At 41.4% G+C, this 20,782-nt stretch overlaps 1 protein-coding gene across 1 annotated transcript in view; it reads left to right on the top strand.

The window, feature by feature from the left end:
- Positions 1-9,223: 9,223 nt before the first annotated feature.
- The window catches only part of SUSD6 (sushi domain containing 6), a 51,720-nt gene continuing 40,161 nt past the window's right edge, over positions 9,224-20,782 (top strand). Inside the window, exons 1-2 of the mRNA XM_062495756.1 lie at positions 9,224-9,392; positions 13,804-13,833. Coding sequence (XP_062351740.1) covers positions 9,272-9,392; positions 13,804-13,833 — 151 coding nt within the window. The 5' untranslated portion in view covers positions 9,224-9,271. The remainder of the gene's footprint in view (positions 9,393-13,803; positions 13,834-20,782) is intronic.

Below are 20,782 nucleotides of genomic sequence, written 5' to 3'. Positions count from 1 at the left end.
AAAATGGAGATGGTTTTAGGAGCAAGAAGCCTGTACAATTTCTTGGCCCAGCATATCGGGCTGCTTGCTTAAGTCAAAGAGTGGTTTTAGACACTTCAGGCCTTGGCAGCAAATCTGAGGTGGGAGTGTTTCCCCAGCTGATGCTTTCACTGGCCCCAGAGCTGTCCTTGTGGAAGGGCCCAGTTTACCCCAGAAGTTCTTGAGAGTTTCATTATTGTTGCAAAGGGGATGTTTAGCTGCAAGGTGGGTGTGGGAGCAGCAGCCCAGGGGTCTCTGGTCATCCAGGAGCAAGGGGTTGTCCTTCAGCCCAGGTAGCCTGTAAGTGCTTGGATGGTGGAGGGACAACCCCAGCTAGCTAAATGTCATTGAGTCAAGTGAAGAAGTTGAAGCTTTAAATTGACTTTCTATTGATAGAAAACAAACTGGTTTAATTCATGGAAAGTTTTATTCTGCAAACTCTTACTTCTCTACACTTCTTTCTGGCATGCTTCTCTCCCACCCCAATTTAATGGTGGAAACCTTTAACACAAAATTTAAATCTTTAACACACAATCTTTGGATGATGATGATTGTAGGTCTTGGATGATGGTTTGCTATTCTGCTCGTCAGGGGTCTATCCTGAGGACTCTTCTTAGAGCACTTGGCTTTATCATGGTGTGTATATGTCCCCTTGTGACATATAATAAGCCACTATCCTTGGAGTGTCTCTCTGACTTGATTGTTCTAGCTTGTGCTGCTCAAATCAGAATGTAATTGCAACTTATCTATTGTAAAAAAAATCAAATTAAGCATAGCCTGTTGAGGGAAACTAGTTAGAGGAAAAAAGGCTGTGAGTGTCTTCTGCATAGTGATGTGTCTTTGTGAGTAATTCTGGTAATTGTGAGAGTGATCTAAAAGAAAGCAAGCTCTTTGGGCTCCTGTTCCCCACCCCCTCTTCTCTTGATTATTGATTTTTGAAATTAGTTTGTCAGCTTGCCTGAAGTCTGAAATTTTCAGGTTGAGTGTTGGGGTGGAGGCTGGTGTGCCTACTGCTGGTGAGGGTGCTCTGCTGGGGGACCTGCCAGGGACACTGGCAGCCACCCCCAACTGCAGCTCCACGGGAGTGGGCCTGTGTGCAGGCAGCGTGCTAATTGTCCTGTGGTCTTATTTGAAAGGGTCTTGAATGGGAATGCAGAATATTTTCTTTTTTCATTGTGCACTGGCAAGAGTGATATGGCTCTGTGGAATAAAACGTGCCCAGTGCCACTGTGATGGATGTCTGCCACAGTGAGGGGTTTGTGGCAATCCATGTGCATCTGTGTTGTTAGCGCAGTGCATCCCAAGGAGGAAAAGCAATAAGAAACATCTAGAAACTTTGCAGCTGCTAAAACACAAAAGTAAAGGAAAATCGTGAGCTAATTAATGCAAAAACGACCCATAGTTCTGAGACTTTTTGAAAGCTTGCCTGATTGGGATCTACTGAAGTAATTCTCTGCTGTGTTAGAATCCCAAATGCAGTCTTAAGGCCAAAACCAGAATTTAAAACTTTCTTGGTCATTGGTCAATGATCTATCTTGTTGGAAGATTAAGTTTTCAGAGGACTTGAGGGACAGTCTTATTTTTCAGCATTTTTATGAGTGTTTATCTCTGAAAAGATCTATGTGCTGACAGACATTCAGACATCAAAGATTTGTTAGCCTGGCATGTTCTGATAAAACAACACATCTCTTTCTGAGAACCTTCTTTATAAGGTGGGATATAAATAACAAGCACTGTACAATATTGGTCACCATTCCCTGAAAGTGGGTGATACTTCTATATAGTGGATATTTTTATATCTGGGAAATGTAATAATTTTAAACTTGAGTTGTGTCTCACAGCTATGCTTTTAGGAATAAATGCAGGAGTTCCTCCATCTCCTAGTATAGCTCCTTACCTAAATGTAAGACTGCTTCATTGAAGTTTATATTTAGAGGGCTTTGATAGGAAAAAGACTTCCAAATGGATGTCCTCTCAAGTGGCTGTGCAGCCTGTTGGTATTGCAGCTGCATGTATAGCAGATGGATGCTTTTAGCCACATCAGTTGAAATGAAATCACAAGAAATGGTAAGGATAGGGAGAAGCATGTTCTAGTAATGAGGGATTATAAAATAAGCCTTTACTGTACGTGGGCTTTGTGGTTCATTCACTGTAACAGATTAACATAGCTGTATAAATGAGAATTGCATTCTGGATAAACAAGTGACCTAACCAATTCAGTGGTTTTTTGTCAACCTTGTTACTGAAAGTAACATTTCAAGATTGGATGTGGTTACAAGAAGTTCTGCCGTTGCATGGCTTTTCTTTATTCTCCTTCCCTGAAGCCATTCCAGTTTACTGTGAGTTTTCTTTTTTAGAACTTATTATTTTTGGAAGGCATTCTGGAACATTTTGTGCATATGGTCCTCGGTAAATGTGCTGTTGTACTGATTAAAGCTGAAAGTATGAAACCTAGCTTTTCTGATGCAGTGTGGCAGGGGAAAAATGCTGAAACAATAGTTTCTAAAGGGAATACTTTTCCAAATAAAGATGTTTTAAAAAAACCCACAAACAGAAAAATCACCCTAAAACAAACCTGAGAAAGATTGTGAGAGATGTTTTCCATAATCCCCCAGTCTCTAGTTCTTCCCATAGATTGCAGGGATGACAGTGTGTTTAAAGCAAAAAAATTCTTTAAAGCAAATCCAGCACAGTTTTTAAAATAACTGTTTTCTTTTCATTCACTGTTGATGTGATCCCACTGCCATAAGCATTTTTGTAATAGTGGAGAAATCTGCAGTGCATTGGAGTTGTGTGCATTAACCTAACTCTTCCCACTGCAGCTCTTGTTTTTCTTCTTACTGGTTCCTGGAAGTTCACAGACTGCCCATAACTAACTTCTTCCTTATTTGGAAGGACAATTGGATTTTGATCTCTTATCTCCCTCTTCCCAAGTAAAACAGAAAAAGTTTCTAGTAAAATTCTGTGACTTAAAAGAAAACAAAATCTGGGGAGCTAATGGTATTTAGGGCTTTCTCTTGGGCTTACCAAATAAGGAAAACTGGATTTTTTAAATTTTTTTTTTTAAGTAGTACTATTCAAATCTTCTGTGAATGTGTCAGACCTGGCATGACAACCACAGTATGTGGAAATGGGGAAGGATCACAATACTTAAGCTGTTTCTAGTGGTTTAATTCTGATTCTGTTTCTAAAAGTATGAGTGCTATTTGCAAGAATGAGAATCGAGCCCTGCTTGGCAATTGTTAATCCACACTGACTTGAGCATTTCCATCATGTAATGGAGAATGGAAGGTACCCTTTTCCCCTTGACAACCTTGCACCCCTTCTTTGCTCACCTTGGAAGGTCTGTTTCTTCCTTGTTGCTTACCTTTAAAAGGAATGTTGGAGTTGAAGCTTGTTTGGTCTCCTCAGGAGTATCTTTGAACCTGCTATCCATTTCTCTGGGCTACAGCAGGGAAGAAGCTTGTATACAAAAGCTTGCACCCAGCATGGAAGGGGAGTAGCTGGAGGAAGTGCTCCCTGCACACAGCCCACAGAAAAATCTGCTTGGCTAACCTCAGCATGGTTAGAGGAGCATCAAGTGAGATAAGGAGGCAAACAAGAGAGGGTTGCAAAGGCATGATCTAGATGCTAAAAGGACTTTAGACTGTGACAGGAAGGATAGAGAGGAGGGAGCTGGGGAGTAAGATGTGCAAATTGGTGAATCTTGGAGGTTTATTTACTTGAGGTAGGAATGTTGATGTGACTTTACTAGCTGTAAGCTACTAATTATCCAGTAGTGAAAAATCCAGTTCCCTGGTTTAAAGCTTGTGTGTGCCTTAGTGAGTCTGTGGAGAATTAGGTACCTGCCATTTATCAGAGATTAAAATGGAATTTCTGAGTTTAACCTGTCCAACAGGCTTCTTTCTGTGCAAACTCTAATGCTCCCTCTTGAAAATGGAAGTTTTGCATCACCAGTTGTTGGTTTAATTTGTTGGAATTTTTTAAGATTTAACATTTTAAAATTCTAAATAAGTGTTCTAGAAACCTTCATGGGACAGAGCAGGTAAAAGCTAAATCAAAACAATTATATGAAAGAAACAGCTAAATTTGAAGGTCATAGGCCAAACCCTTGACAAAGTTGGGGAATGAGGAAGGAAATCCAACTGTTCAGATTTCCCTTTAGCAATGGGGGTTATTTGCAGTAGGGTGTGTGCTGATTCCAGTGTCCCAAATAAGCAATTTGATATTTCCTCGTGATTCTTCTTTGTAGCAGGGAATATGTGCAATTTGCTTATCTGCTTTATGCTGTGACTGTGCTATGCAGAAACCTGCATTTTTATAATTCAAGTATGAAGGTGTAAAACGAAGCTACCAAACACATCATCTGGTTACTGGGCAAGAGGAGTGTTGTATGTTGTTTGGCTTTTTGTATTTCCTCCTTTCCTCTTCCACCTTTTCCCATTATCCCGAATTGAGAGTTGGCTGTGCTGAAAAGTCAGATAATTAAGATTTTTCTGAACTGCCCACAGGTAAATTTCAAAGGCTTTGTTTTTTTCTGTTGTTCCTAACTTAGACTGGACAGTGTAATTGAGTTGTGATGCTATCCCTAAATGTTAAAAATATAATGCTGTTTGTAAAAGCTTTCAACTAAACTGGTTTAACCACAGAAAGTAAGTGGAATGAAGGATTTATTTCTTATGCTGTGACTTGGACTTGATTTTTCTGTATTTTTTTTTTATTTAGCAGCCAAGAGGATGACTTTTTTGCTTTAAAGCTTAACTGCTATTTGAAAGCAGGCAAAATAAGGGTACAACAAAGCCAGCAACTAAGGGTGAAGGTTAAATCCTCTAAACCACACTGCTTACATTAGATTTCACTTGCAGCATGACCATGAGGCAAGAACAATGCTTGTGCTTAGCTTTTCAAAAGCTATGCTGTGCACACACATCACTCATGCCACTGCTAAGATCTTTGCTGTGTGCATTCAAGAGTTAGCAAACAATGTCTGAGTATTAGTCTACTGGGGGAAATCATGTGGATAAAATAGAGATTTCTTATATTCATGAGGATAGCTAATTTTGTTTTCCTAGGTTTCAAGTATGGTATTTAAAAGCAAGCCAGTAGCATTCCAAACATTCTGAACACTTCCCTAAATAAACTTCAAAGAATTCACGTTGAACTGTTTTCCTACAAGAGTGACACAGGACATAACTGTGCCAGGCATTTTGAGCAACTAGAGAGCCTCAGAGCTGTCCAGTCTTTGATTGTCTAGAGCATGTCCTGAGCATATGGCCTTCCAAAGAATGTTTTTCCATGTGGATCTAGTAGTCCTTCTTTGACAGAATAAGAAAAATAAGAGAATTAAGTCATAATCCTGTGAAAATTTACACATGCTTATAAAGGGATCGTGATCAAGGGATATGAGCTGGCAGCTTCTGAAGGTGTGGAAGATAAATGGCAAAGGTCCCCAAAGAGCTTATCTTAAAGAGAGTTCCTGCCATATGTCAGTGTCTCATCTTTGGAAAGGGCTGCTGATGGGGTAAGAGAAGCAGGAAGTCTGGCCTGCATGGTTTCAGTGGAAGCTGATGTCTGCTTGAGGACTTTATGTAGAAGCCAACCACTGTTCCCTGTACGAGCAGGGCCAGCTGTGCAATGAGGAGAACTCTTATTGAAACATCACTGGGACGCTTGCTTGATGCCAAGACTTGAAGAAGGAGCTGGAGATGTCTGTAAGCTGGGAGCAATGGGTACTTTTTCACTTGTTCATAGCATTCCCTAAGAGGGTGTGTGGATATTGACTTTGTGGATATAGAGGATAGTTTATTGTCTTACCCATATTTAGTAGGTGTTTTTCAAGGTTCACATTATAAAGAAAGCAGAAAATCCTCCACCTTTATTGACTGATATACTTCTAACAGAGAAAAATCTCCTCCACTCCTTCCTGTATTTATGGGCACTGCTGGCTGTACTAAATATTATCTTTGAAAACATCTTTGTTTAAACTTAATCCTTACATAACCCTTCAGCCTAGGTTGTGGCATGTGAAATGGGTCTGAAATGTCCTTGCTCTTCATATTTGTGCTACTGTCAGACTCTGCCTTATAGTTCTTAGTATCCATTAAAGAAACCAGCCCATTCCTTAGTGCTTTGTGTACACTTTGATTCTCCCAAACCCCTGAATTGTTAAGCTATGCCCCTGGGAGTATGTCTGACAAATGTGTGCGATCTACCCTGTAGTCCAAGCTAACTTCAGGCAATGGAGGCCTGAGGAGTTGTTATGAAAGCTGCTTCTCCCTGAGCTGTAGGTATAAGGAGTGTGCTAAAACAAGTCCATTTTCAGAGAACTGAATGTCTGTCTAAATAGCCTCCAAATCAGCTCTCCTCTGGGAAAAAGGGAGTTTCTTATCTGGTCAGAATCTCTCTCTTATTCTAATTTTGCCAGGAAACAGTCCAAGCTTTGAGCAAGTTTTGTAACTTGGCTGAAGCCCAAAGGGAGGATCCTTGCAAGCAGTACCTGTACCCCATCTCTCCTAACAATCCTGAGGGGTTTGTCTGTGCTGTCATCCACTGAATGGACTGAAGGAGACACAAATACCCTTGTGTCTCCTTCAAATCCACACTGAACTAAATCAGCCTAGTGGAGTGTTTCTGTAGGCAGAGCAGCATTAATTTACAGCATTCCTGGAGTTGCAGTCCCGGGCCTGCCATAGACAGGATACTTGTAACCTGGGATTCAAGTGGCTTGGTAGATAAAAAGAGGTGTGGAAACCATGTCCAGTTTTAAAAGACAGGAGAGAAATGATGCTGTGCTTTGAAGCAATCTGTTAGTGGATCAAGAATAAGCAAGAGTTGACTCCCCCTGAAGATATTTTTGTTTTAGGTATTTCTAACTTATGTGCTGTTCAGACACCGGAACTGAACTGCTGACTTCTAGGTGCAGTCTTTGGGGGAGGAAAAAACCTCTGGGGAAAAGTAGCACACCTCAAGGTGGCTCAGCAAATTTTGTGATAATTGCATCCCTCTTCCTACCTCTTCTGGCTGCTGCTGTGTCACCTGACATGCATTGTTCCAAGGTGAGGGAGGACCACCTTTAAAAGATACCTTGGCAATACTTTCAGAGACTCTTATACTAATGAGGTTTCGTTAAATTGGAATAGGGAGGACAGAGCTTTCTTGGTCTACTCAGAAGGGCGTTTGTTGAAGATGGTACATTGCTTTTTCAGAGCTGTAGTTCTGTGTAGAGCAGAGACTCTTGGAGGAGAGCAGCCATCTTTTGGTGTGGAGTATAGGCTGGCCTTTTCCAATTGAATATGAACTTAGATGCTGTGCAGGAGGTCTGACTTGAGAGGGCAGGGCAGATGTACAGAGTAACTGGCTTGGCTTTCTTCATGTGTAGTGGTTTTTTTTATTCCATGGTCAGATTGTTGCTGAAGGTGTTCTAGCAGGTAAGTGAAAGTATCCTTATTCCATTCTGCATGGTGGAAGTTTGCTGAACAAAACATTGATTCCTTATCCGTGGAATATCCATGATAAAACTATAGGCTGTGCTACAGGCATAGTGGGAGAGATTGACTCCTCTCCCTCCCCCTCCAAATGAAGCAAGAAACAAAAGGGGTAGACACAGAATTCATTGTATCAGCAGCTCCAATACACAAGACACTTTAACTGTCATCTTGAAATGACATTTTGAGGCAGGGTGTATGCAGACAAAGAATTTTTCTTTGAGAGAGACTAAAAAGAAAGATCCAAATTTTAAAGATAGTGCTTTTGTGAAGTATATGTGAGCTTAGTAGCAACATGGAACTGAGGAAAAATCCTCTTTTCACTAGAATGGCTACCAGGTTTACTGACAAATCTACATATTCCCTCTCGTAACGCATCTAGCGTTTTGCCTGAGTAATTGGAAGTGGGAGTTGAGGGTGTTTGAGTCTCATGTTTCTCTAGTCAGTGCTGGTGTATTGCTTTAATCTTGGAAGTACTTAAGGATCTGAAGGTTCTGCCTTCCCCAGTAGTAGGAGTGCTAACCCAGATGTCCTTTTTGTCTTCATGAGGTACAAAAGAGTACAATACCTGCTTCTGCACTTCTCAGATCTCTTTGAGATTATCCAGCAGTTTTGAATTTCATAGGACACTTGACCAAATAAAAAAACTAATCCCCTTTCAGCCTGCATATTCATTTAACTGAAGAAGCTGTTGCTGAATAGGGTTTTCTTCAGAATTAAAATATTTCTGTTTTCAGGTATAAAAAAACCATTAATTTTGGCAAATTTGTTTTCAGGTGAGAGCTTCAGATGTTTAATGAATAGCAGGATACAACTGTTGAAATATGTTCCCATGTGGGGCTTTTTTGGTTTTTATTTCATTGGCAGATTTGTTTTTCCAGGGTGTTTTTTGGTTGGTTGTTTTTTTGTTTGTTGCTGTGTTTGCCATTGGAGGCCTGGCAGGTCTACTATAGTAGGTTGGTGAAATATATGTTCTGCTGGGTCTCCATGAAAAGTAGGGGTTCAGTTTTGTGCTTTCTCTGTTTCCCAGCTATGCTTTGTGTGTCTGTGTACAAGGCTGTTTTTGCTGTGACAGTGCCTTATAGGCTGTGGGTGAATCCCTCAGTCCTCAGGTATGAGCAGTGTCACATCCTGCAATTTTAATTGCTGTGCTCTGTCCTGTCAGATCATTATACCTGAGGTTTGCAGGTTGTTTTACATTCTTCCTCATAAGCATGTGTTTGCCTGCTGGCTGGCTGTCAGGATTGTTGTGCCTCTCCAGGTGGCTGAAGAAGCATTTGATTGATTTATCCTAGCTGTCTGGTACAGTCTGCTGTGTCTCAGAGACCTTCTGAAAAGTGGTGGGGGTGTAGGAAGACTGGCTCTCTTGAAGAATTTTTGAAATAAATCCTCCAGATGCTATGTCCTCTGGGGCTGTCTTGAAAAGCTAAAATTAATTGTAAGCTAGGCAGTCTTCACATTTGAAACATCAGACAGTGAGTGAAAAGTTATGGTCTCTAATGCAGCTCCTTGTTGTCTTTCCTGTATAGAAGGTTGCTTTTGCTGCTCCTGTTACCTTGAGAACTGTGAATACTTAGTAAGATTCCCGAGTGCTAGAAAAAGTAAAAGGTTTCTCTTTGTTTCTAACTTTGCCTTTTTCCTCTCCAGATGTTGCAGGTGTTTGGCTCAACACCTTTTCTTGTTTTGTCTGGTTTTTTTTTAGACCAAGGTGCTCCTGATCAACCAGATTGTTCAGAAATTTTTTAAAAAGAAACCTTTGTGGTTAAAAGATGTGCCATGGAATGGTACCATCAAAGAGCATCACAGGATCATCTCTTCCTTTGACTGGCCATGGGTTATTTCGTCTGCTAGTTATCTTTGGTTCCTTTATCTTGGAAGCACAATCCACAGGTAAGCAAAACCTTTATATACACTACAGGGAGGGAGAGGTATATAAGTTTGGAAGTGGCTGTATATTTTTGAAAACTGGTGATGGTTGATGTATTTGTACACATCTTCCAGTACTCACAGGAAAAATTCCATCACTACTTGTTGAGTAGAGCATGAAGTGTCTGGACTGAATGAGTCTTGCATATTTGTCAATATCTGTTTGTCTTTCATCCTGTAGTTTTGATTCCCATGGGTTTTTTCCCCCCTCCATTTTCATCCCTTCACTGCAGCTGGGGACACTTGGGGCATCTCAAGAGCATGGACTATGTTTTTGTTGAGTGATATTCTCATGTAGACAGTGTTATCTGTGTGGCCTGTAGCAACTGCTCATGTGAAGGGATAGAAGCAGAGGCTGTGTCCAGCTCTTTTGCTCAGCTGATCAATCTGTTCAGTGCTCCCTTGTATGCTGTCTTTGACACCTTAACACCTTCTACCTGTGCCCTCTATTGGATCCTCTTTTCAGCTTAAGTTTTCCCTCTCCCCTCACCGCTTGATGTTTCATGGATGAGTGTTGTGAATAGTGTAAATAGCAGTGGAATGGGATGATATGGAAAATGTCATCAGAGATGACATCTGATGTCATCAGATCTGCCTTTTAGAAATGAGAAGAAGAAGGAAATGTGCTGGATACTCAGAAGGTAGTACATTATGTTAAGTCTGTGCTTGATTACCCAGCATACCCTGAAATATATATTTTTTTCTCAGACCAACTCTGACCTAGTTTTTTTCTGTAGAGATGTCTAGTCATAGGAGGCATGAGATGGAAGAAGGAACTTTGTTTGCTTTTGCAAGAACTTGAGCAACTGTTGCAACATAGAGCATTAGCTTGCCTATGTAAAGAAAACCTCTGTTCTTGACTTGACTCCAAAATGTCCTATTTATTTGATATATCATGGCACCTGAGAATATCATGTGGCCAACATTCCTCCAGGAATCAGTGTGGTAGAGCAGAATAAACATTAGCTGCCCGAGGCACTCAAAGTTGAGGTGATCCTGTATGGAAAAGTCCGCTGGTGCTGAAAACTTCTAGAGGAGGAGTTGATTTCCTTTTACTATTCTTGGCTCTTTGATTTGGAAGGGAGAGACTGCTGAAATCAGATAACTCAGGCTTATATGTCTTCCTGACCTGGTTTTGGCCTTGTAGGTAATGAGGGGGTGGGGTAGACACCCTTGAGAGCATGACAAATTGTCATTAATAGTTAATGACAGTGGGAAAGGGACAAGATCTTTTTGGATCTGGGCTATCCATGGGGTTTTTTTTCCATCCTTACTGTTGTTGGTGATAGTGTCACTGCCTCATTTCAGATGTAGGCCTGTCAGATACACCTTCCAGCCTGGGGCACCATCACCATCAGAAACTCTCCATTAGGCACTGCAGCACCTTCAACTGAGTCTGCAGTCAGTATGCAAATGCCTTGTCCTGCATGGGCTGCTGGATGGGGAAAAGCTGCCACAATACTGGCAATCCTATTTAGTATAGTTTTTGAGGCACCCAGCACATTACAAAAGCACTAGCTAGGCATGCCAGGAGACTCGAGAGTGATTCTGCATTGTGTTTCCCTTTTTGTGTTCTTTTTGCTTCAGGATCTGAAACCAGTTGTGGTAAACTGATCAAGGCAGATCATCAGCTAAACAGGATTATAATGACTAGGCAGGAGCCATTTTCTGCAGGGGAATTGAGAAGACAGAGGGGAGCCAGGATCATAGCAGAGGGCAAGACCTGCAAAGAAAGAAGTCCTGGGGAAGGGCTCACTGAGGAGCACCTCCATGTACAGTTTTTCTGAGACTGGGATGTAGCAACCCAAAAGCCAGTTGCTGGGAGGGATGGGGGATGCTCAGTTGGGAGCATCACCTGCAGCAGCGTGTCAGCCATAAGTAACATTAATGAGCAAGTCAGCTGAGGAGCAGAGAGCAGATGGAGAAACAAAGAGTACTGGCGAGGCACTTGGAAAATCATCTCTGCCTCATCTTTGTCCCCCAACCACCTTGCCATCCTCACTTTATTACTTTGCATAGCAAAGTCATTCAGAGCAAGCAGAGCAAAACGATGTTAACATGAAGTGAGATTTAATACAATCTCATGGTGGTAATGCTTATCTTGGATGTGGAGCCAGTGCGACACGCTCAAAATTGCTATAAAAGATGAAGAATGTTCTCATAGAAAGATAAGCATGGAGACAATGCCTGGCTCAACCCTGAGTGAGAAAGCAGAGCTTGTGATTCATATGTATAAAACCATATGATGTATATTGTATTGCAATAATTTTGCTGCTTATAAATTCTATTGCTTAAGTTCCAGGAAACTTAGCGATATATTCATGGTCTGGGCAGGAAGGTGTTCTCTTTGCCATGTGGTTAATGCAGAGAGCAGACTCATTTTCAGTCAGCAAGCATCTGCTCTGTCCTCTGGTAATAAATCGATTTTATTTATGCATGGGTTTTTAAGAAAAATCTTCAGCACTTTGTCTCAAGCAATCTATCCTAATATCCTCGAGTCCCATGAAATCAATATAAGTTGCTTAGTCACTAAGCGTACTGCAGAATTTGGGGAAGCTGTTCCCTTTTCATGGGAAGATACTCATGAATATGAAAAGAACCACTGCACACATTTTAACATAAAACAAATGCAGCCTTTGGTAATGGCCAAGCAGAAAAGCTGTGTCAGAGGAGGAGAATTTATGGAAACTTGAGCGGAGCTCAGGAATATTTTTTGAGCTTTATCACTGTTGTAGTGTTTTTCCTCATCTTGCCAGTTCTCCAAGTTCAGTTGCAGGAAATAGTGAAGGAATGAGCAGGCAAGGAGACTTGGAAAGCTCCTCAGTAATACTGAGGCTTAGTTCTTTACCTGGCTTTTGTGTTTCTTTGAGGGTTCAACTGGAATGTAGCTAAGAGCAAGGATGCTTAGTAGATAGAGGTGGGGAATTTTTGAAGCATTGGAGAGAAGCAATGACAACCTTTTTATCTGCATTTCCACAGATAATGCTTCTCCATTTTTTATTTGTTGCTGTGGCTTTTGTAATTTTTCCCCCTGTCCCTCCCATCTCTGTCCCTTAAGGCCTTGTATTTATCTCTCATTCACAATGGTCCTCCTGCCTGGCCAGGCTATTTTTGGAAGAATGACTGTGGATCAGATTAAGTTGTTCATTAAATTTTAACATGTAGTCTGTAAAATACTCTGAAAGCTTCCTATGATTGATGTTCCAAATGTGTAATCTCTTTTGGATTCATGACTGGCTCTGTCAGAAACCTATCAAAACAGGTTGGGCCTTTCATTATTGATAATAGCATCCCCTGATCCTGGGAAATGCAAGTAAATGTGTTGGTAAAAACATCCCAAATTAAGCAAATATCAATAACCATAAAGGAGAGAGTTTAAATATTAACTTAAAAATTAATAGTAATGCAGGCTCGGTGAATCTAAGTCCATTTAGATTTAGACACAGTCTGATTTTTGTTGACTGCACATGCAAAATGCTATAAAGTTAGCTCTTTAATTTTTAGGATCACCATTAAAGTGATAAATTGAGCTTGAATAAACTGAAACTACTTCATTCCTGTGTGTTGTCTGTGATGCAAATGCAGCCAATCTGCTGCTTGGTGTTCTAAGGTCTTTTCAGTGCCAAGGTTATTCTGCACAGAAGCTTTGGATACTGCTGGTATTTGTTTGCATGGCACAGAGCAGCTTGCTAGAGCACTCCACTCACTGTGCAGATTCAGATTTGTTCCTGTTCTTTGGGAATCTCTGCAAAGCAGAGGTTTCCTTTGTCTCTGATTATGCAGCTGAAAGGAAGGCATTTATACAGCTAGGGATGAATTCAATGGCCATGAAAACAAGGACACTGTAGCACTGGATTGCCAGACAGGAATATGTGAAGTGTCATGCATGTACAAATGATCTTGATTCTAACCTGTATGCTTCATGTAAGTGTTGGTTTGGAGAAATTACATCATCAGCCCAAAGCAGTGTGGCTTTCTCTGTGGAGAGAAAGGGGAGAATTTTCAGGAGCAATTTCTCTTCCCAGTCCTTTTGTAGAGCTGAAAAAGAGCAGAGGGGTATGGAAGAGCATGGTGGGGAGCTGCAGAAATGCTTCAAAGGTAGCTATGAAGCAGATCCAGATAGGCTCAGAATTAGACTATTCAGATAATGACAGTAATAGTCACACTGCTACATGCTCTGACCCAGGCAGTGTTACTTAAGTAAATACCTTGAAGGGAGTAATAAGGATCTCAAGAAGTCACATAAGTTGTTTAATTTTAATGAATTCTAGTGGCTGAAGACTGAATTAAAGCTTTCTGATGTTTAGCTAACTGCTGGCTTAAACCATGATAGCATAATGATAATAATAATGAATTTTCCTTTTGTCTGTCCTAGGTTGGCTAAGCAAATCCAAAGGACCTGCATGTGAGTAAACTTACATTCACTGCTGTACTATGAGAAATTAGTGTGATCTTTTACTGGTTAATATGTGTCTGTGAGCTAGGATTCCCATTATACTTTTTGTTGTGTTGGATAGACTTGAGTTTCATCTCTAAGCCCTGTTTTCATTTTTGACCCATGGATTTGGGAATGATGGCTGCCCTCAGTTTGAGAGAGGGAGATCAGCTTCACATCTTTCACTGTGCTTGTAAGAGATCTGTGTGCCTTCTACAGCATTTAACTTCAAATAACTCAAGAAAACAACAAAGCAGAATAGATATTTCATTAAATGCAGAGACATGCTACCTGTGAGAGTTTTGAGAGGCTGACAGAGTATTGAGAGGACAGGGACAACAGGCTGAGGTAAAAAGTCTTTCATTTCCTTTAATCAAGGAACATCTCAGCATGATTCTTGATATTTTCTATTGGATAGTCCTGCTTTTTCATTTCATGTGCTCAAAAAAAGTCAGAAGTCTTTCCAGTGGTCATGTTATGGATGCATGCAACTTTGAAAGGAGTTGGGAAGTATATTTGGTTTCCTTATTTCTTCTATATATATAAAATAAAAATTTCTGTATATTTTTGTTAAACTCTGAAATATTATTTGTTTTGTCTGACTTTTCCCCCCTTCTCTGAAATAAACCAAAAGCCCACAGGAACAAAATCTGAGGGGAATGGATTCATGAAGAAGAATTTAGAGGTGTGGGAGGGGAATTTTACCACCTTCCAAATTTTGGTCTTCAGAAAGTAGGGGTTAAGAGGAGTGCTGATGGGATCATCTGAATCGTCTATTTTTTTTTATTCAGTGTCTGAATATTACTAATGCAAGAAGAGTGGTATAAGACATACATGGTATTAAAGGGCTTTCAATTTTTTTGGCTGTGGTTGGTAGCAGGAAAATCAGCTGTTTTAGGAAAAGCCTCAAGAGTTGTCTGGTCCAATTCATAGTAGCTTCTTGGGCTAGAATGCAAAAGATGGAAATTGGTAGGAGTTTCATTGCAGAGGGAAGCAGATGGAGTGCTAGGTGTCATCTGTTCTTCAGGAGAAACTCGTTGTAAACTACAATCCATGTTCTGACTCACCACCATCCTGGTGTTCCTTGAGGACTGCTGCCTGCTAGGCTGATGATTTCTGTCTCTCTTCCTATTTTCCCTCAGTCCTTTCCTTTTTATTTGCTAGAGTCAATCATTTGGGAGGAGTTTTGGTTTTTCCCTAGTATTACAGGAAAAGTCCTGGCTATGGGATAGAAGAAGGTTTGCTTCTTTATTGCCTTGTCCCAATTCCTTTCCTGCTTCTGTTCCTTTTGAATCTTTTACTGGTTCCCAGTGCAGCTGAGGTGCTATTTCTTTAGAATATGTGGAATGTTTTTCATTTGTGCAACCCCTGCCATTTCTTCTCCAGCCCTTAATGTTTAACTGAAGTACTATAAGCAGTTACCATTTCCTGTTCATGCTGCCAGCCAAAGAGATTCTGCAGTGGGGATGGCAGAGCAGGAAGTACCTTTGCTGTGGAACTGTGGCAAACTTCAGCCTGGGCTGTTACTGCAAATGCTGCTGGAATAGCTGGTGTGTGGTGTGTGAAGCTGTGGATAGGACCACAACATGCTGACTTGGGTGATAAAGAAGAAACAAGTGGTAGGGCAAGGCAGGAAACTGTAGATGGTTGAGTCTTCAGCTTTTGTGGCTGAATCTGTCACGGCTCTGCTAAACCTGGGAATCTGTATCTAGGTGAGGACTGCTAAAACACTGCTGGTAACAAGCTGCCAGTAGTCAGGAGTGAAGATGGTACTAAAGGCACTTGAACAGCAAGCTCAGAAATGTTTGTACCTTTGTGAAAGTAACTGGAACAGGATTATGGCATTGTCACAAGAGGTTTTACCTGCTTATCTGTGTGTGCTGGTCTGCATATAAAAACACATTTTCCTTTTAATGAACTAAAACCTCTGGGGAGCATTTATCTTCCCCTGCAAACAGGAGTTCCCAAGGCTCTGCTTCTGCAAAGTGTTTAATTGGAGTTGGAGGACTGCTTCCACATGTTGTTAAAGGAATTTGACGTAACCCCTTAGGTGTGGGGCTGCATGGATGAGTTACAGGATGTGCTAGGTGGATTGGGCTGGAGCAGGCTTATTGCTAAACTGTTGAAGAGTAAAATGAGCTTTTGGCTCAGCCTAGTACAGCGATCCTTTTATTAAGGAACAGGGAGGGGAACTTCTGGACTTCTTGTACTGAGAAGACTGCCTAATCTCAAGAGGTTGTTGAGATGCTCCCTCGTTGCTTGTGTACTTTGGCATGGGTGGTGCTGGGTGGAGATGCCTCTTGTGTTCCTTCTCCATAGGTCCAACGCTGTGAATGCAAAAATAAGTGTGTTTATCTACCTGGCATAGTAAGAAGCATTTCAGTGGGAGCAGAGGCCAAAGAACTGAACAGTAGGGTAACAAAAAAACATACTGAAATCCTGTGGTCTCAGCATTTTAGGTCTAGCCAGTCATCTTAATTCAACTGGGAATATATTTCTTGTTTGAGAGCAAAAAAACCACCATTGCTGCTGCTTTTGAGATACATCTTTTACTTTGTCAGTAAAGGGAAAAATACGTCTTACTTGAAAAATGTCTTGCTGAAGAGTGAGATAAGCACCTCTGGTGGATGTTTTCTTCAGTTTTCAGCCCACGGACCGGGAAGAAACATAGTGAGTTTTGACACATGCAGATTCATAATTAGGAAGTTGAATGCTGCTGCTGCTGCATTACTAGCTAGAAAGAACATTTTTCTATGTCCTGAGAAAAAGACCACATGGTGTGTAAAGAATTTTGTCAGACATATCCTTAGACACTCATAAAACTGTCCAGAAAGAGATTTGAAACTTCTTTGTGCTATTACCAATGTTGTAAGTCAAACGGGGATTTGTAAGAAGGTGGTAGAAGAGATTGAACATGAATGAGGATCAGTAAAGAATAAGATTCTACAAAGGAGAGGAGGGGGACAGGAGTGCAGCAAAACAGGGAGGATGACTTTTTTCCAGAGGTGGAGTTGTGAAAAAGATCCTAGTGACTTATAAAGCAAATTAGTGGCTTGGTGATTAAGTAGTGCAAATCCTAAAAGAAAGTAGTGTTTTATTTATGTAAGTAGATTAGAACAGTTGAGAATAGTATGGCCTTGGAAAGGAGATCTCTATTAGAAAAGTATATATGTGTTTATTTTTTAAGGGTAGGTAAGTGTCTTAATGCAGGAGGATGCCTCTACAACAAAAGGATTTTGGAGCTTTTCTGTAGGCAACAAGACTGACTTGTGAGACACTGACAGAGTTTAAGAATTGAAAGGTTATGAAGTGGGTGTGCCTCCCAGGGACTGAAGCTTCAGTGCGGAAATCTGAGGCAGAAGCAGATCAGGGTGAAGAAGATGCCAGTTACTGGAGCACGGGCTGTGCCTGTCTATAAGTGCTCTAACATCATGGAGGGTGATTTGTGGGGTGAGAAATTGTGAAAGACCATATAGCAGTTTTCTGTGAAAGATGATGTAGGGAGGAATTTCCTGCATCAAGTGGATGTAGGAAATTCCTACAAGTGGAAGTTGCTGCCATGTTTAGCATCTGACTCTCAAAGTTCTGCTTTTCTTAGTTTGTGTTCAGTTTAATGATTAAAAGCTGCTTTGCTCTTCCCCCTGTCCTGCATTTATTTGGCTGCTTCACCCCTGTAAAGGAATCCTTTTTGTAAAGATAAACCTATTAAAGCTGCCTAACCCTAGATCCTTGTCAATACTCCTTGCTGATGATGATCCCTTTCAGGTGAGGTCTTTATGTTACTGTAAGTGTGGAGTGAAATTGTATTAGAGTGGGTAAGCAACTTCTAGTGCTGCCTTTATTCTGGACCACCAGCATCTTGGAGACTTAACCTCCAGGAGGCTTAGGTGATGCTGTAGAGGTCTTTAGGAATGTGCTTCTGGTGTGTCATACAAAATTCACAGCTACTGATATCTCTGTCACGGAGGAGAGAAATGTGGATTTCTAACAGTTTCCTTGTGCCCATTCCTCTTGTAACTTCAGAGCAGCTATCTTTGAAACTTGGAGCCCCGGGGATGCCCCTGCTGTATAACATGTCTCCAGTAGTTCAAGTTTTGGGCCTGCTGGTGTGCTTTTTGAAAAGGACCCGTACTATACAAGTTGTACTGAGCCATGCTTTATGTTGCAAGCACATCTTTTACACAGGCAAAGTATGTAAAGTACCTGTAATGCTCTGTATTATCCTAAAGCTAGTACTTCCCTTCTGTCATTGGTTTTGCTTTCCCTAGCAAAAGTAACAGTTGAATGTGCCCAGAGAACAACCTTCAGGTTTCATTGTAAACACTTTCTTTGGTGTAAATTACTTTGGTTGTATGATACTAATTAAAGGTAAAAGCATTATAATTTGCCTGTTTGGGTTCAGATGTCACTTTTCTCTCAAATGAGGAAATTACTAATTTTTCATATGTAAGCTGAGAAATTTGAATATAATCACAGGCTGCAATGAATATGCCTTTAAGAGCAAGTCTTAGTGAAACCCATGAAGATGGCAGGTTTGGTTTTTTTACACCTTTATTGTTTTAATCCTCCAGTTCTTTGCCTTTCCCAGCAAACTAGTCTTGCTGCAAATGTTACTGTCATTAGCCTAAAGTAGGGTTGACCTTTGAGCCTTCTTACTTTGAATCTCTCTATTTGCATTTACTTCTCAAATATTTAAATGTTACCTTCAAGTTGACAGTTCATGCTTTAATGGTGACTGTTTCTTCCATGGCATTTAGTAAGCTGGACTACACTTTTGGAGCAGTTCAGGGGAGATATACAGTGCTGGGAGAGCTGAGTTGTCTGTTGGTACAGGATTCTGGTAGAATTTTGTCACTGGAGCAGTAGCGAAACACATAGAGGCAGATCACAAGACTGGCAGCCAGGCCCTGTTAGCACACCTGTGCTGTGTGGGAGAGGAGGTGTGTGCAGTGATGGCCAGATTGCTGTCTGCTGGCATAAGGCCATGCCTCTGCTGGGCAAACACACTGGAAGTGCTTTGTGGGGGCTGTTTTGAAAGAGGCTAGCTCCTGTGAGAAGTTCTGCCTCCCTGCCTTCTCTTAGCACCCTGGAGAACTGACTGCCTCTTGGCCATTGTCTCCAGCTGTGGAGACTCCTCAGGGCTGGAGCACCTTTTCAGAGAGCTAGAATTTTTTTGGTTTGTTTTGTTGTTTTTGTTTTGGGTTTTTCTTTGGTTGCTTTGTGTTTTTCCTGTCAGTATTACCTTGGTCATGTTTGGTGCCACTTTAACCAGGCCTTTCCAGCCATGAGCTTATCCTGTGTATGAGTTGAGTCCTTGGGCAGGCAGTGGTATGACTGCATGGGGGAAAAGAACATTGCAGCCTGTCATCTGGGACACAGGTAGAGCCACTTTTAGCATCCTTGATTCTTGCTGTTAGGAAAACAAAGAGAGATTGGTATAAGCTGCTAACTAGGGGTGTTGTGAATAGATTAATTATCTGACTACAGTCAAGATGAGCAAATTCGTAGCTATTTTACTGCTATTTTATACCTCTGGCCAATTGTCTGAGGCAGGTCAGGAATCTTTCATGCATTGGCTGCCATGGAGGGATTTGAGAGGATGAAAATTAATCTCTGTTCTACGTCCTCTGACAGCAGGAAGGTATCTTATCATTAAGTCTGTTTCCGTCCACTCAACTCTTGACTTAATTAGTTGCTTCAGATGGAGGAAATTTGTCTCCTGACTTTTTTTAGCAGCACCAAGGGAGGATGCCTGCAGAATCTGAGCTTTTGTGGTTTTCTAAAAAGCTGCCACTTTGGGTTTCAAAGTTGCTTGCCAGCATGCACTATGCACAAATGAAACCAAACGCATCTTTTTTTCCAGAGTGGTCTGTCACCTTTCTTCTCTCTGTGGCAGTAGAGGCTGGCGTCTTCATTAAATGCAGATACTTCTCTATAGGTAAGAGTTAAAACACCTGAGCAGGAGTGGGATTAGGGGCTCTTACGTATTATTTCATAGACTCATAGGATATGCTGAGTCGGAAGGGATTCATCAGGAGTATTAAGTCCAACTCCTGGCCCTGGGCAGGACACCCCAACAATCACACCCTGTGCCTGAGAGCATTGTCCAAATGCTTCTTGAACTCTGTCAGGCTTGATGCTGTGACCACTTCACTGGGGAGCCTGTTCCAGTGCCCAAACACCCTCTTGAAAAATTTTTTCCTGATACCCAACCTAAACCTCCCCTGACACTACTTCATATAATTTTCTTAAATCCTGTCACTGGTCATGAGAGTGAAGAGATTGGTGCCTGCGCCTCCAGTTCCCCTCATGAGGATGCTGGAGACCACAATGAGGTCTCCCCTCAGTCTCCTGCAGGCTGAGCAGACCAAGTGACCTCAGCCACTCCTCACTTGGCTTCCCCTCCAGACCCTTCCCCATCCTCGTGGCCCTCCTTTGGACACTCTCTAATAGCTTAATACCTTTTTTAATATTGTGGTGCCCAAAACTGCTCCCAGCACTCAAGGTGAGGCTGCCCCAGAGCAGAGCAGGACAATTGCCTGCTTTGCCCAGCTTTGACTGTGGGGTTAGGGTAGCTTTACCCACTGTCATGGTGAAGTGGGAATTGTTGTATATGCAGCAGTATTTGTGAATGGCAAATGTTTCAGTCTGTAGTTTGCTTTTCCAGTTAACCTGTGTTCCACTTGGTGTGAAACTTAGCTTGATTTACTTCGCAGGCATTGTGGTGATGATCTCTTTTTTTCTTATGGTGGGAGATGGTAGGAAATGGTAAGTTACAGGTAACACTTTTGCAGTAAATCCTGTAGTACTTACAACAGAATCATCACTTGGTTTTCCCTGACTGGTATCAGATATAATGAAAACTGAATTGAAAACAAAACTAGAAAGCCCTCTGGTAACCATCTGTCAATTGTTAATT

This window comes from Cinclus cinclus, chromosome 6, assembly GCF_963662255.1.
Source record: "Cinclus cinclus chromosome 6, bCinCin1.1, whole genome shotgun sequence".
NCBI classification, from domain to species: Eukaryota; Metazoa; Chordata; class Aves; order Passeriformes; family Cinclidae; genus Cinclus; species Cinclus cinclus.
The sequence above is the reverse complement of the archived record's forward strand: the minus strand, read 5'-3'. Positions and strand labels throughout refer to the sequence as shown.